This window comes from Aulonocara stuartgranti (assembly GCF_965226115.1).
Source record: "Aulonocara stuartgranti genome assembly, chromosome: 16".
Classification (NCBI taxonomy): domain Eukaryota; kingdom Metazoa; phylum Chordata; class Actinopteri; order Cichliformes; family Cichlidae; genus Aulonocara; species Aulonocara stuartgranti.
The window spans coordinates 19,924,045-19,941,213 of NC_138952.1; the positions used below are offsets into that span (position 1 = coordinate 19,924,045).

Consider the following 17,169-nt stretch of genomic DNA (forward strand, 5'->3'; position numbering starts at 1 on the left):
TGGAACTACTTGAGTCGAAGTACCGAACTACCAGCGAGATACTGGAAAAGTACTTCTTTGATTACATAAAGTCCACTCCTCCTTAACATTGCTGGAAACTTTGTTAAGTAACAGCATACTGAATTACACAAAATGTGCCGAATGGTCGTGGCATGCGTGTGGGATGTCAGGAAGTGGTGAGCCTGTCACATGTGAAAAAAAGCCCCTGACGTACCTACAGTCAACTATTTGAAAACTTTCAGGCTGTGAGCATGTTGAGCCTAAAGGATAAACTGAATTATCTGATAATATTTTGCTGCTGTGTGTTTGTCTCTGTCCATGGAAGCGGCAAAGGTAAACATAGATATTATTTTATTGATGGACTAGCTGTTATAGATGTGCCATGGTTGTTTGAGGGTAGGAACACTTTAGAGCACACTGCTAGAACATAGACTAGAGAGATATAGAGTAATCATTACTGAGGAACAAAGATAGAAGTTTAAAACTATTTATTTAATATTTAACATAATGAGTGTGAAAAAAACACGACAGAGATTAAAATGCTTAATTCAACTTTCTTTAAAGTTGTACCAAAAACAAACAATGTAGCACACTTTATTGTTATTGTTGTATACATGGCGTTGTTGCTGGACTAAATAAAAAGAGTATGTACAGCCATTTAACAATACATACATTTTATAATAGTGACGTACTTCTGGGGCACGCTATGGAGTTTAAAAAAAATAGAGAGATGATATTTTATGTAACGTCAAATCATAAAGGCACACCTAATTAACCAAATAATCAGATGTTGTTCTTGGAAAAATGTGCTGATATGAATTATTTGAACATGGCATGACAAATTTGGGCATATTTATGTGTTACAGCCACTATGATGGAAATTACATGTCAATATTATAGATGATGAGGGAAAATCGTAGAAAACATGTGAATATTTTTATTACCTTTTATTACCAGGGCATATGGGCACTACCTCGAAGTATTATTGGCTTCTTGTCTATCTGTAGATTTGTTACACCTCTCATCATTAATATTAGGTTTCTGAGGTGTCTATTATTTGACTGAGCACTGAATTATGTGTGAGTAAGACTAAAGGGCTTTTGCTTCAGATCAGGAGGTGCATTCTCTCAGTGTAAACCAGAGTAAAGGTAAAATCTGCAACTAGATTTCCCTCTGTGGCATGCAGCCTCACGGCACTAAATCTCAACCATGCCACACAAAAGCCACACAATACAATACAGTTCCTTTATACAATGCATATTATCATAAAGTTTATTGTAAAAACATTAATTAAACATTAATTAAATCATGTAAACATTACATCTGTAGCAGATAAGATAAAACTTAAAACAAATCTTTACAAACATGAATCTTAATCTTATCTTGCGCAAGTAAATGGCCAGTAAGTCCTCCAGTTACTGAGGAAACAATACTGATAGAATGAAATACAAACTGTATAAAATAAATTGTCTTATGTATAAATATACATGTGAATATGAAACATGTTGTTTTTAAATACACAGCATCTAATTACCATTATGTCTATATTCTCTCTGTCTTTGAAATGTTAGCACTCCAGAGAGCTCTGGGACATAATTAGACTAATAAAATGACAGATAGATAAATAATTAAGATGGACGACATGTGTGGGATGGGACAATTTATATAGTATTAAGATAAAAAATGTATTTCATTGTTGTGATCACAAAAGAAGAAAATATGCTTTACGTAAACAGGCGTTAATTCTTTTCTGGTAAGAATTACGCATTAATTTAAAAAAAAATAATTGCAGGTCTACATGCTTCGTGTGATGTTGCGATTATGGTCCGAAGAAACAGCACTTGGAAGACTCCTCCACGACAAAGTCTGACAGTCAGCTGTCCGGTTATACACTGTGGAGAAACGCTGCAGGTCACCTGGTGTAAACTCTTTGACTCAGTCAACTGTGAACGGATTCATGAAACAAAAAATGTGAAGATAACACAGAATCCTGATAAGGATAAGCTGATCTCATATTTAAATTTCAAGGAGATTTCCATTCATGACGATGGCATGTACAGATGTGGTTTACTCGGATATAATGGCAGCGTAATCAGCCATTCCATCATCATCTCAGTATCAGGTATGCTTTCAGGTATATTTTATTCTTCATCAGCATTAAAATATAAAATAATAAAATATGAAGTGTTAATTCTGTCTACTATGTGTCTTCCCTGAAGACATGTACCAGGGAGTTGAAACCCCCGATAATAATGATAAAAATGCAGGTGAGAAGCTTTATTTGTCAGAAAATCACTGCCAACATTTTCGTGGATGCAGTTTAGCACGACTGATCTGGTGATTCTGCTTTTGTAGGAACAACACTGAGCCCTGATCACAATGAAAACTGGAGACCATACTTCTACATTTGTTTTGGCATAGTGCTTCTTATTCTCATACTGACTGCCCTCATCTTCTTGAGTTCTTGTGACTGGAAACGTAAGAGCACTAATTTTTATTTTGGATGGTTGAAACTGATTTCATTGAATTTACCATCTAAAAATGGGTAATTTATTTATTGGCTTTTCTACAGGAGTGCTGACCTTAAACTACGTAAAGGGAGAGGTAATGTTGGTCATATCAAAATATATTTTTGGGATATTTGGGGGGACAAAAAGTATTATTTATGCACTGTTATTTTGTTGTGAAGCACTTTGTTATCCTTGTCTTGAAAGGTGCTATATAAGTAAAATTTTACTTACTCACTTTTGGAGCCAGCGTCTAATGGCACCTTGAAGTAGTATAATTTTTGACTTTTTTTTCAGGGTACTTTTGGTCTAACAACAGGCTTGAAAATAGGAGAACCCGTAGTTTCACTCACTGATGAACAATTTCTTTCTTTTTGTTTCAGTTTGAATGTTTTTATAGGCCATAAAATAAACAAGTAATACAGTATATAACATTTTGTGAGCCTCTGACAACCTGGCAGGCTGATTTTACTTGTTTTCTAAGCTAATTATCTTCCACCTTGCTTAAGATTTATTGTCATGGGAGTATCGAGAATTTTTTTTTACTAATATATTCTAATATATGTTTAATATATTCTCATTTTGGTGTTTTATGCCATAGGAAATGCCGACTCTTATGATACCAGACCTCCCTAAATGGAGCCCTCCTTCCACTCCTGTCCCACTGACCAACTTGTCTGTTTTAAATGACATCTATTCATCATACACTCCAGAAAGATCAGTATCACCAGCTTCCCAGCCCGGTTCGAACCAGATTTCAGCTTCAAATCCAGCACTTAAATATCAAGACTGTGAAGTATATGGTATCATCAAACATAGACACGCTACCAAACAGGGTGGAAAATATCACACCATGACTAACCAAGTTAAAAACCCAGAGTCTTCTTTCACTGCTGAAAGACCAGGATCACCAGCTCACGAGCCGCATGAGTACCAGATTTCAGCTTCAAATCCAGCAGTCAGAAATGAAGACTATGCAACGTATGCTGTCATCAACCACGGCAAACCTGCTGGAAAACGGCACACCGAGACTAACCAAGTTAAAAACCCAGAGTATGCTGTCATCAAATTTTCCTGAGTGTTGTTGATTTTAAATGGACACTTGCAGATGAAAAAACTGAAAAATGTTTTGCAAAATGTGGTGGAGTCATGTGATGAAACGTACAGCTGTACAGCCATACTGCAGAACAGATGAATGGAGGAAGCTTGTGGTTCTCTAAGTGAACTGCATGTCTTCTAGAGTTATCGTGACTAAACCGGAAGCAGCAGTGACTTCATTCTCTAGCCCTCAGGTTTGTTCCCAGCAGCAGCACTTCTTTTTCAACTAATAATTTATTGTACTTTGTATTGTGCTTCTGATGTCATCTGATTCCAGTCCTTGTATTGACTTGACTGCAGTAACTGTCGTACTTTCATAAAAAGGTCATAAACAGATTTCTTCTTGACAGACAAATAACACTTAAATGCAGTTTTCTGACTGATTTGTTATAGAAAGATGGCAGTCATTAAAAAAAGACATGTTAATCAGCACTAGAGAGATTTAAGAGATATGAACAGTTTCTCATACCTGTGCCTCATACAGCGCTTGTTGTTTTTGTCACCACTACTGTCAGAGACAACACCTTGCCTATTGACCACAGAAGTGTGGTTTAGCTCAAATGTGCAGGAAGTTAAAGATGGAAACATTTCTGACAATGACATTTTGTGAACAGGGGACGCTCAGCTTCAACCACATGTACGCATTGTTAATATTGCACTTTGGGCAATGGCCTTATTATTGGTCCTGTTTTTCACATATTCTATACTTAAACTAAAAGAAAAACAAGAAAGAGTAGTATTGGTTAGCTTTTAAAAGGTACCAGAAACTACAAGCAACAGAGAATGGGGGGATTAGAGGAAATATTAAATAAAGACAACACAGTAGTTGTCATAGTAGACTCTATGTTTGTTAACCATTTGAGGTTGGAAACCTTAAAGAAATCTCCCCTTGTAAAATGTTATGGCCTTTTTGTGGACATACACTGTGTGCAATTCTGTTTAAGGGGGATTTTCACCCTTAAAATTTCTCGGAATCATTTTATAAGTGAGTCTGAAGTTAGAGCATTTTCCTGGAAAAAAGAGGCGTTTATCAAAAATATTAAAACAATTATGGTAAAGCTGCAATTTAACTGTTTAGTATAATTTAAAATGTCAGTATAAATGGGTATTTAATCCTGGCTCTCTAATACTTACACTCAGTTTATCTACATTAGTATATATGTATTTGTATATATACATGTTTGATTTTTTGTTTTGTTTTTTAAAATAAAAACATAGACAATAGACTACAGACTCTATAGGTATGATTTTTTTTTAATGTTGCATTCAGTATAAGTTCAAACCATTGATTCTGCCCATTTGTTTTTACTGAGGCATATATGGTGGGGGGACCAGGGAAAGTTTTTTCATATCTATACGACCAAACATTTTTTCTTTTTGAAATCACAGAAGTTGCCCCTCGTTCTTAGAAAGAATTCAGATTTAAGGTACTTGTGAACTGCCTTCGCTTTTAATAATTTCGAGCTGTGGCCATCTTTTACTGTATGTGCAGTGTGTGATATCAGCTAACAGGTCAATAAAGCAGTAATGCATGATCATAATTTTCTTGTCAAGTCTCAAAAACAGAAATTGACAGAAAATAACACTCATTTACTACATTATGCTTGTGGAAAGGTTTGCTGTGATTTATAAGCTGGTGAGCAGTGTGCCCAGGCTCATACCATGGAATAATGAGTGCTTTTAATATGTTTATTATTTAATATTTCAAGTTTTTTTTTTAACCTTCATTACTTCTGAAATACAATAGCCACATGAAATCTTAAACACAGAAAAACACATTTAAGCTCTTATAAAAACGGCCAATCAAATCTAATTTTCACCTACTCCAGCCAAGATTCTTTCTTTATTTACAATATGCTTTTTTCCCATAACTTTGAGCATCAATATAATGGGATATACATGTCTTTTAGATAGCTATATGCTGCCTATCTGTGTCTGTTACGACTGTGATCGTAATCATGTGTGAATTTGAGTGTCCAGGTGCTCCTCCGGGATTGGTGGATGGCTCACACCAGTTGGCTGAGGACTGCGAGACAGCGGATAAGAAGAGACCGCCTGGGACTGCCAATTCATTCATCCTCGGCCCAACCCAACCGGCAGACCGTTCACTGTGTCACTATATTATGTTAATGTAAGAGCATGTAGGGGTGGACCGCCTTTTTGTTTGATCAGTTTTCTCCTGTTTTTGTTAGGCAGGGAGGAAAGTGATTGCCGTTAGGTTTAGTTCTTTTGAGTAGGTAAGTTGTGTTTATTCCTGAGATAGGTTACTTTTTGTTTGTTGTTTTGGCCTTGGGTTCACCCTGAAGTTATGATATGCTCCCTTCCTTCGTTTAACTGCACTTATTGTAAATAAATCACTGTCACAAAATATTAAGTGACGTGCTGCTTGGGGTTGGACGGGGATGGATCACCCTTTATGTTGTGGTCTGGCCGCGCCTAGACGGGCCATAACAGTGTCTATGGAGGTTTTCAGAGGTAAGAAGAGGTGTATTATGTCTGTTTCTTGGGCCTCTTGAATAGACCTGAAACAACCTGGTGCTAGGGTCCCTGGGTCGTTGACCCAGTGTTTTGTGTTTTTGGTTCTTTGATTTTGTTATTTCATTATATTCTAGCTTTGCTTTATGGGTTTTAGGATTATTCTTAGTTTAGGTTCTCTGGGTGGGGTTTGGTTAAAGTTTTAGTGTTCTGGTTTTCTGTCTGTGTTCCATGTTGCTGTCTCCCCTGTCTGCTGTATCCCCACGTCCAGTCAGTGTCTGGTGTCTGCCCTGGTCCCACGTCTCTGTTCCCTTTGTTATAGTGCCTGCCTGTGAGTCTGTGTAACATTTCATGTTTTACTTTGAAAGTCCATGTCTGATGTTAATGTGTCTGGTTTTGCTTCCCCTTGTCTCGTTAGGCCTGATTTGCCCCAGCTGTGTTTCCCTCCTGTTACCCATTCCCTGATTGCTCCCTCTGTGTATTTAAGCCCTGTGTTTCTTTGTGTCTGTGTTCTGATCTACTCTCATTTAGGCTGTGTGTTCTGTCTGCCTGGTCATGTAAGTTTATTTGGATTTTTGTTACGGTTTGCCATCCAGCAATAAAAGCTGAGTTTTGAGTTATTTTCCGCCTCCGAGTGTCTGCACTTTGGGTCCTTCTACTTCCACTTCTGCCTGCACACAGCCTTAACCTGACACCTGGCTCCTTTCAGTTTGAAAGAGTGACTCTGCTGTGAGCCCATTTCATGTTCCTCACCATATCTCTAAGGGAGAAATCAGACAACCTTTGGATCAAGCACATTTCCAACACCCGCTTGTCTAATTTCAGTCTTTCAGACATTCTCTGCAGATGCTGCACAGCTCCATGTGTCAGTTTCTTGCTTAGTATGTCCCTCAAGCATGAGCAAAGGGCAGCAGCTCATCCCCAACCTGAAATGGGTACTTTTAACTTTTGCGACTGAGAATCATGGTCATAGACTTGGTGCTAATTGTTGTCCACAGTTGTTTCACACTTGGCCAGTACAACCTGGAGATTATCACTCTGATCACCTTAAACTTACACTACATTATGTAAAAAAAATCAGAAATGAGATGGTAAGGCCCACAAATCAACTGATTTTGACCTTACACCACCCACCCATCCATAAAAGTTCTGAACAGAAGCTCAGTACTGGTGGAGTCCAGTCCACTTACAATGTGAACCAATCTCTTTCTATAGTTTTACTGGGACTAAATGGCCTGTAACCTTTGGCCTAATACACCATATTCCTGAGGCAAACCTCCAAAGGACACATCAAGGAAAGCAATGAATGACTCCTTTGTGACTACAGAACATGCTGATTTGTAGGACAGGACAAAAACTATATAGAGCTGGGACAAAGCTTCCCAGAGAGTCCCCTTTTCAAAAACTTACTGAGGACTTTCACCCCAGTTTGCCAATTCAAAATTACTGTTCACTTCCACATGATATTGCAGGTCAACCAAGAAAACCCAGAAGTATCCAGACTTGGAGCAATTCCCATGCCCAAGTGGCCTGGCCATTGGAGAGCATAATTTAAGCTGTTCTAAAAGAGAAGGTTGTGTGAGATTGGACAAAAACTCACACAATCTTTATTATTCTTGAGGCAATAAAGAGTTGATCCACCTGAACCACAACTAGAATGAAAGCTACACTGTTCCTCTTCAATCTGAGGTTTGACTAAAGGGTGGACTGATGACACTAACCTTCCCAGAGAGCTCCCTTGTTAAAGAGGGAAAACACTATCCCAGTTTAATGAAGACAGTAAAGACAATAAAGACATGGGGAATTTTCATCCACCTCCCAAGGGTGGAACTTTTTTAACCCTGTGACCTTAGCTACAGTAGTGGATGAATTGTCCTACTTCTTCCCTGATGCTGCTCTTTTATTTATTTGTTTTTAAAGACAGATTTATGGCATTTTACCTTTATTAGATAGTGGAGCAGTAAAGACAGACAGGAAAGTGGAATATGCTCCACGTGGACTCAGTGTCCACAGTGAAGATATCCCAGACAGGGCCCTCCACCAGACATTCCAGCCCAACCTCACTACATGTGGTGATCTATTAACGGTTCAACATCTCTGTTCACCCGAGTGTCCAAGATATAGAGCCATAGGTCTGATGGCCTTATTAGAAAATCAATCCTAGACTTGGCACTTAAGGAGTCCTGGCGCCTAGTGCGCTCATGAACACCCCTATATTTGAACTAGGTGTCCGTTACATAAGCCTTTCAGAGTTCACTGTCATTGTTCACATGTTGCCCAGCAGGAAGAATAGAGTCTCTGAATAGGGCACTATCTAGCATCCCAGCATGGACTCCACGAAGGACAGGGACACTCACACTGGAGCAAGTCTACTGGTTCATTCATGGTTTAAAGGTAAATTTTCCAATACCTTATTAATAATGTTAAGTTGTCTTTACTAATGTGTAAAGTGAAAACCGAAAGGAAAATAAACCCAGCTGAACAAAATGAAGATGAAGACAGACAGGAAATAAAAGCAGAGGCATGACACAAGAGAGACATGACAGTAAAACAAAGTAAAACAAGAAATCACAAAAACAGAGATAAGACCCTAACACTATATAACCTAACACAGAGGCACACAGGTAAAGGCTAAGGAAAATAACACAAGGAACTAAACTCTTTAAACCCTAACCAGACTGCTAATGGAAATAAAAAGGAAGTGGAAATAGCTGCAAAAGGCCCTTGATGCTAAGAAGGAATATAAAAATCAAATATAAACAACAAACAAACCGAGGAGGAAATGGAGTAACTTCATTCTTCCTTAATACTGAAACTAAAAAACATGTTACAACATGAAATGCACATGTGTGTGCAGCACACATGCAGGGAGTAAGGAAGTGGTGAGTTTTTCACAAGTACAAGAAGCCTCTGCAGTACCTTCAACAGATGATTTGAAAATTTAAGGTCGTGAGTATGATGAGCCTGATGGACAGATTTAACTCTCTGATGATTTTTTGCTGCTTTGTGTTTGTCTCTGTAGATGGACACGGTAAAGGTAAACCTTTATTAATGCTTTTTCTGAAAGCTCTTCTATTAATGATAAGTTATTTAATATAAACTAATTGTAAAAATGGAAGGATGGATGGAAGAACAACTTAAACAAATGAGATATTTGTTTGCTGAGACTGAAAAGTAAAGACTGAGAGCACAAGACTGGAATGTAGAACATAAGAGACATAGATATAATAATTGGGTACACTGAAACATGACACCGTGTCATGATAGTAAAAGTATTGCAATATATTTTAAAAAGCGAAAGCTCTTAAATAATTTGATTCTTAAGTTTAATCTTTGTATTCCTTCCAAGGAGTGCACAAAATGAGCACTGCCATAGAATGAGTGCTTTCCCATTCCATTTTGGTTCCTATCTTGTTTTGATCTTTATTTTTTCTTTTATTCTATTGTTTTTTCATGTGTGTTGCTGAATCCTGAACTTAAACATAGCATGTAGAATTGATACAAATTTGATGTGTGATACTGATATTAAATCACAAAATGATATTTTAACCACATAAATTAAGATTTAATCTTCAACATACAAAAGTTGACAATTTTAGTATGAAAATGACAATTTGTGTAATTGGTATGCTTTGTAAAATGTAAATGAAAACACAATGCAAGAAATCTGCATATATTATAAAATCATATTTTATTCGCAGTAGAACAAAGAAAACATGTAAAATGCTTGAAATTAATAATATAATTTATAAATGGTATTAGCTTATTTTGAATTTGATGCCAATAATATATGTTTTGCTACTACTAGTTACAACAGTAGTGTAAGATAGGAATAACACTTTGATGCTTAAGATTGTAAAACAAGCATCGTAGTCAAGCTAAGAACTATGAGTAATGTCAAAAAATGCAATAGTTCCTACATACAGTGACTGTTTTAATCAACTCAATAATTTAATTATACAACAATCAGATATAAATAAGATAATGTTCAAAACAATTTAAAAAACAAAGAAAAGCAGTTTTAAACCATTATCACCTCTAAATCTCTCTTCTTTACTTATTTTTAGGTTTACATGCATCGTGTGATGTTGCGATTATGGTCCGAAGAAACAGCACTTGGAAGACTCCTCCACGACAAAGTCTGACAGTCAGCTGTCCGGTTATACACTGTGGAGAAACGCTGGAGGTCACCTGGTGTAAACTCTTTGGCTCAGTCAACTGTGAACGGATTCATGAAACAAAAAATGTGAAGATAACACAGAATCCTGATAAGGATAAGCTGATCTCATATTTAAATTTCAAGGAGATTTCCATTCATGACGATGGCATGTACAGATGTGGTTTACTAGGATATAATGTCAGCATAATCAGCCATTCCATCATCATCTCAGTATCAGGTATGCTTTCAGGTATATTTTATTCTTCATCAGCATTAAAATATAAAATAATAAAATATGAAGTGTTAATTCTGTCTACTATGTAGCATTCCCTGAAGACATGTACCAGGGGATTGAAACCCCCGATAATAATGATAAAAATGCAGGTGAGAAGCTTTATTTGTCAGAAAATCACTGCCAACATTTTCGTGGATGCAGTTTAGCACGACTGATCTGGTGATTCTGCTTTTGTAGGAACAACACCGAGCCCTGATCACAATGAGGATAAGAACTGGAGGCCATACTTCTACATTTATTTTGGCATAGTGCTTCTGATTCTCATACTGACTGCCCTCATCTTCCAGAGTTTTTATGACTGGAAACGTAAGAGCATTATTTATTTTTTGGGGGATAGTTGAAACTAAATTTATTGAATTTACCATCTAAAAATGGGTAATTTAATTATTGACTTTTTCTACAGGAGCACTGACCTCCCCAGCAGCCCAGCCCTGTTCAAACCAGATTTCAGCTTCAAATCCAGCACTTAAATATCAACAATGTGCACTATATGTTATCATCAAACATAGACACGCTACCAAACAGGGTGGAAAATATCACAACATGAGTAACCAAGTTAAAAACCCAGAGTCTTCTTTCACTGCTGAAAGACCAGAATCACCAACTTGTCAGCCCCATGAGCATCAGATTTCAGCTTCAAATCCAGCACTTAAATATCAACAATGTGCAGTATATGGTATCATCAACCACAGACATACTACTAAACAAGGTTTAGTAGAACAGCACACCATGGCACAATCAAGTTAAAAATCCAGAATATGCTGTCATCAGCATTCCCTCACTTTTTTTCATTTGAAATGGCTACTTGTGGATGAAATTGTGTAAAAGTGTAAATCAGTACAGTCATGTAAAGAAAAAAGTTTGACTATATAATTCTGTGAAAAACTAAGTAAATCTAAGTAGATCTTCACCAAGTTGGCTGATCTAAGATAAGATAAGATAACCTTTATTAGTCCCACGCGTGGGAAATTTGTTTTGTTACAGCAGTGGACAGTGCAAAGTTGCATAGAAAAATTAAAGAAAAACACTGGAATAAGATAACAATAAGATACAGTACACAATAGAATAGAATAAAATAAAATACTATATACAATTGAATAAAATAGAATAAAATAGAGTACAAATGCATACAATATGAGTATAATACAATGATGCCAGAGAGAGTATTGCACTTAGTGTTATTGCAATTTCAATCTAGAGCAACAATCTAGAGCAACAAAACACCATATATTCACTCCAAGGTCTGACAGTGCAATGCTCAGAGGCTAGATTAGGTTATATAGGCCTGTTAAAGTTTGTGACAGAACAATTAAAAAAACATTAGACATTATGGCTTGTTTGGAAGAGTTACCAGGACAAAGACTCCAGGAGAAAAAACCAACAAACAAAGTGTTCTACCATAGTTTAGGTTTGCAAAGTTGCATCTGAAAAAAAACAACAACAAAACTTCTGCAATAATATATTTTAGACAGATGAGATCAAAGTTGAAATGTTCGCAAAAACCAAACAAAGTGTATCAGCACAAACAGCTCAAACCAACTTTCAGTCAAGGTGGTGGAAGGGGGATGCTTTTTGGTTTGTGATGCAGCTGGGGACCTTACAATCATTGAGTCGACCACAAATTCCTCAGTATACCAAAGTATTCTCGAGGTAAAATGTGAGGCCATCTGTCCAATAGCTAAAACTTGGCCAAAACTGGGGCATGCAACACTACAATGATCCCAAGCACAGGTACAATAGCAAATGTATGACAGAATGGCTGAAAGAGAAAAGAATCAGGGTGTTTCCACAACCTAGTCGAAGTACAGACTTCAACCCAGATTTGATAAATGCTGAATCTCAAGACAGTTTACAAAAACAAATGCTTCAAAACTCAAAGGACTGAAAAATTATTGCTACTAGATATGATTCCACAGTCTGATGAATTGATGGGGGTGTGTGAAAACTTTATCTTTCACATGACTGTATGAAGTGGCATAATGTGATGAGAAAGACTGCAAACGAGGTGAATGGAGGAAGCTTGTGGTTGTGTAGATGCACTGTGTGTCCTATTAAGCTATCATGAACAGACCAAAAGCAGCAGCAACTTTATTCTCTCACGTTCAGGTTTAATCCAGACAATGCTTTTATTTTATTTTGAATTTCTTTTTATTTTCTGATATGACTTTGTTCCCCCATTCAAATCCATGTAATTGAGTTGGAATTTAAAAAAAAAAAAAACATATTCAACTCTGATGGCCAAAACTTTGACAATGCCATAAAATTCATTAATGGAATAGATTTGTTCTGTACAGACTTACTGATATTTGTAATGCAGTCTTCTGATTTGTTACAGGATGCCAAACGTGACAGATTTTTATTTTTCTCTTAAATGAGCTCGTTATTGTTCCTATATTAAGGAGATTAAACAGATAAAAAATGATCATGTCCACTCATGGCATGTTGCAAAATACAGTAACAACACCAGAGATGCTTGAAGATATGAACAAATATTTGTAAAAGCCCATGATTTCATCTCATACCTTTTTCTGTCCTACAAACAGGCCTCTGTTTTTTTGTCACCACTAGTGTCAGAAATACAACGCCTTGTCTGTTGACCACAGCAGTGGGGTTTAACTTAAATGTGCAGGAAATTAAAGATGGACAGATTTAAGGTTTCAATGAGATCATGTGGCAAGTGGTGCTCCACCTCAACCACATGTTTATATACTTAGTGTTGCAGTTTGGGTGATGACCTTACTGTTGGTGCCACTTTTCAAGTAAGGGTAGCAATGATTAGCTATTTAAAGGTACCAGAAACTACAAGCAAATGAGAATGGAAGAATTAGAGAACGCCAGCTTATGATACAAACAAATACCATTATTTGCCAGCGTAAACTCCATGTTTTATAACTGCTGGAGGTTGAAGTCCTTAACATCATGGACTTCTTTCCCTTGTATCTCAGATTTCTCTGAGTCATTGTATGTGTGGGTCTGAAGCTGAAGGCATTCACAAAGAAGCAAACAAAGCAAAACAAAGACATTATTTAACCCAATTTTCAGAACAGATACAAGTTTAATTTTTTTTAATGGTGCCACATGAAACTTTAAGCAGTGAAAAACACATTTAAGTTCTGTAAACAATTGCAAACAATTGTGTGAAAGTGTCACCCACAGATTAGCCATAATTCAGAGTAGGAACACAGACTGACCAATATCCACCTGCTCTACCAAACAGATGCAGATGCCGCCACTAATCCATCAGCCGCTCTCCTGCTCCACCTTCCCTCACCTTTGAAGAAGAGTTTGAGATAGACAAAAGTATTGGGCCACACCTTTTAATTTTTGAATTCAGGTGTTTTTAGTTCCATTATAGGTCTACAAAATCAAGTACCAACAATGTAGCCTTTAAATAAACATTTATGAAAGAATGGGGCGCTCTAAAGAGCTCACTATAAGCGAAGTCTGTAAAATTTCTTCCCTCCTATTCTCCACAATCAGATATTCCACAGTATTAATGCAAAGTGAAAATGCTTAGAAGCCCCAGCAGTTCAGTCATGAAGTGATAGACCTACCTTTCTATACAGGCAGGAAGTCTGCCTGCATAGAAAGGCAGACAGGAAGTCTGCCTGTCTATACCCTCACTTGAAGTCAGCAGTGCCCCATCCCCAACATATATATTGTGGGCAGGGAAATGCTATCCTTGACTGAGTCTCATGAAAGCTGAACAGAATCCCCTTGAAGCTTCAGCCACAGCCAAAACTGCAATCTGTTTGGCCTGTTGGCCAGTGGTATATCACAAAAACATGATTAATTCCCTTTTCTAAAATACAGGGTGGGCCATTTATATGGATACACTGTAATAAAATGGGAATGGTTGGTGATATTAAAGTCCTGTTTGTGGCACATTAGTATATGCGAGGGGGCAAACTCCTCAAGATGGGTGGTGACCATGGTGGCCATTTAGAAGTCAGTCATCTTGGATACAACTTTTGTTTTTTCAATAGGAAGAGGGCCATGTGATACATCAAACTTATTGATAACTCCCAACTCTTGAGCCACGATCGCCCCAATGAAAACAATACGTTTAAAAATGGCATTTTTCTCAGTATTATACATGTTGTTGTACCTGGAAAACTTACAATGAGATGTAAAGGCTACTAAAAAACCGTACATCTGTTATGAAAGATTGTAAAATATCAGGGCACAGCACATAGTAAAGGAATCTACTGTTAGAAAATGCCTAATGTGAGGATGTGATTATGGTCTGGAGAGGCAAGTCATTGAAAACCACCCAGGCACTATTGAGAATCACTAGATGCCATCTGGTCTAAAATCTTCGACTCAAACAACTGTGAACAGATTAGTAAAACAGAAAATGTGGGTGTGCATTGTGGGTTATTTCAGGCACAAAACAAGGATTCTTAAATATCAAAGAACTGCAAAGCAAAAATTGCCTCTATTGTCACCTGATGCAACCATATTTGAAGGAGAGAGCTCTCAGCCAACATTGGCACTGGATACCAGCTTGGCAATGGCAATCTGTAATTCACTCTGATCATAAATGAGTTGCCAAGTTTTACTAGCAAAAACAAAGAGTATCTTCCCAAGATCACAAAGACACACACAAAAAATTAAATTAAATATTTTAAAATAATTAAGTGGAAAAGAAAAACCCCGGAACGTGCTTTTGTCTCAGAGGTAGAAGAAGCCAGAGAACAAAATCCCATTTGTTGTGTCTGGTTGTATTTATGCTGTAAATCTGGGTATTTTAACACAGGAGCCTGTAGCAGCCATTAAAGAAAGGGAAGCATTTTGCACTTCCATACTGGCTTTATTTTTAGTTGGGTAACAAATATCGTTTAGTATAGAAAAAAGAATTGGAAGGAACTGCATAATCACCAAAGCCACAAGCTTTCCTGCCCTGTGGTAACCAGCCTTCTGCTCCAAACTGAAAAAGAAAGAAAGAAACAAAAAAAAAAATCAAGACTGCTGTGAATGACTTCATCAACCATCAAGACTGCAGTAAACCTCCTGGAAAACAGCAGGTTCATTAACCAAGTTAAAAACCCAGCATATGCTGTCAAAATAACATTTCCTAAATGTTTTTAATTTAAAACGCACAAGTTAGATGAAAAAAAGTGCACTGGCGTGTGGCTGTGTTGTGCTGTTGAGCAGATGATAAGCGATCAACCATGCTGCAGAAGAGGTGAACAGAGGAAGCTTGTGGTTGTGTAGGTGTGCTTTCGGACATCTGAAGTTATTCTGAGTAGACCAGAAGCAGCAACTCTCACGCTCAGATTCGTTCCAATGTTGCTTTTTATTATGTTTTAATATTACTTTCTTTATATTCTTCATTTGCAGTGAGCAATACGGAAAACAAACTAAAAACAATGATTTCGCAGAAAATCCAGTGCGTAAATAGATTTGTTCTGCACAGACTCAGTGAAAATGTGTTGTTCAGTCATTGGGTTGATTTGTCAAGGCTAGCAATCATGTGAAAAAGAGAAATCAGCTTTTCACTGTAATCACTGGCTCATCTGTGACTTTGGAACCATTATGTTGTTTGCAACATTAATCAATGCAGTGATTTTATTGCACGTTTTTGCATTCCTCTTACTTGAGCTTATCATTTGACTTACTTACCTGTCCATTCATTACTTGTTGTGAAACAGAACTACCAGACAGACATGGTGTGAGTGTGAAGAGAGATATGAGCAAGCACCTTTACCAGGTCATCTCACATCTGTCCCACACACAGGGCTCATTCTTTTTGTCACTGCCACCGTCAGAAACGGGGCACTTTGTCTGCCAACCGCATCAGTGCGGTTTAGTTTAAGTGTGCAGGAAGTCAAAGATAGAAAGATTTCTGACAATGACACCTCGTGGTAAGAGTTGCTCCACCTCAATATTACATTGTTTACGTAATACAGCAGTTTGGGCATTTGCCTTATAAATTGTGAAATAAAAGTTAGCTATTTAGAGCCTCAAAGAGTTCAAAAATTAGAGGAAACCAACTTAAGATTTAAAGAATGTCAATTATATGTAATAGTAGACTCATCTATTGTGACTCATCTCCTCTTGTCACAGGTTTGGCTTTTCTTAAGACATTAACCGGGAGTAATTCCACATAAGAGGGGTTTTGCCACTTGGGATCATTTTATGAGGGTGTGTGAGGTTGAAGCATTTTACTAAAAAAGGAAAATTCTTAAATAAACCCAAAAAACTATATATCAATTTTTACAGAAATATTTAAAAAAAAAAAGCCTGCAATAAAATAGTTTCTTTTTTTCTTTCACAGAGGCCTTGCCTTCATATTTTTATTTTCTTAAGCCTGGTTAGAAGTGTGATATATGAAGCTGTTTTCTTCTATAATTAAAACTTAGGCTATTAACGTGCTAATAAACAAGTCTGCTAAAATTGGTGACATGTGCGGAGACTTCTTCAAAACAAAAACCTACATTTTGGAACACTGATCAAAGTGTGTAACGACACTGTCATTGCTGTCACATTTTACATGGAAAAACAGGTTCTGACCAACAAATCAAGAAGAAAATCCCAATTTGTAGAGCAAGTTTCTCTAAGGTCACCACTTTTCAGTTGAAGGACTGGAAACAGGAAACTGCTTCCCCACCCTTTAAAGCGAATTCACTGCT

General features: G+C 37.1%; 2 protein-coding genes across 3 annotated transcripts; both read left to right on the top strand.

The window, feature by feature from the left end:
* LOC309691169 (uncharacterized protein) lies at positions 1-5,975 on the top strand. 2 transcript variants are annotated; one of them, XR_014271908.1, is made up of 7 exons: positions 1-333; positions 1,793-2,122; positions 2,220-2,267; positions 2,356-2,478; positions 2,573-2,604; positions 3,109-3,799; positions 5,586-5,975. XR_014271908.1 is itself a non-coding variant. In XM_082508760.1 (6 exons), exons 1-6 carry the CDS (start codon positions 252-254, stop codon positions 3,583-3,585), a joined length of 1,092 nt encoding a protein of 363 aa, XP_082364886.1. In that variant the 5' UTR covers positions 1-251; the 3' UTR covers positions 3,586-5,975. The 2 variants fall into 2 exon arrangements, 1 of the variants encoding a protein (XP_082364886.1); XM_082508760.1 differs by having other exon boundaries at positions 3,109-5,975.
* A 3,059-nt stretch (positions 5,976-9,034) lies between these two features.
* Positions 9,035-15,407, top strand: LOC309691170 (B- and T-lymphocyte attenuator-like). The gene is made up of 5 exons (XM_082508761.1): positions 9,035-9,117; positions 10,148-10,477; positions 10,576-10,623; positions 10,712-10,840; positions 10,938-15,407. Exons 1-5 carry the CDS (start codon positions 9,036-9,038, stop codon positions 11,279-11,281), a joined length of 933 nt encoding a protein of 310 aa, XP_082364887.1. The 5' UTR covers position 9,035; the 3' UTR covers positions 11,282-15,407.
* The last annotated feature ends 1,762 nt before the right edge of the window (positions 15,408-17,169 follow it).

Bases quoted from the DNA above. Each gene is read 5' to 3' on its own strand.
- LOC309691169 (XM_082508760.1), top strand. From the start codon at position 252: ATGTTGAGCCTAAAGGATAAACTGAATTATCTGATAATATTTTGCTGC. The intron at 2,268-2,355 runs GTGAGAAGCTTT...CTGCTTTTGTAG, and splicing joins TAATAATGATAAAAATGCAG to GAACAACACTGAGCCCTGAT. The intron at 2,479-2,572 runs GTAAGAGCACTA...GCTTTTCTACAG, and splicing joins GAGTTCTTGTGACTGGAAAC to GAGTGCTGACCTTAAACTAC.
- LOC309691170 (XM_082508761.1), top strand. From the start codon at position 9,036: ATGATGAGCCTGATGGACAGATTTAACTCTCTGATGATTTTTTGCTGC. The intron at 10,478-10,575 runs GTATGCTTTCAG...CATTCCCTGAAG, and splicing joins CATCATCATCTCAGTATCAG to ACATGTACCAGGGGATTGAA. The intron at 10,841-10,937 runs GTAAGAGCATTA...CTTTTTCTACAG, and splicing joins GAGTTTTTATGACTGGAAAC to GAGCACTGACCTCCCCAGCA.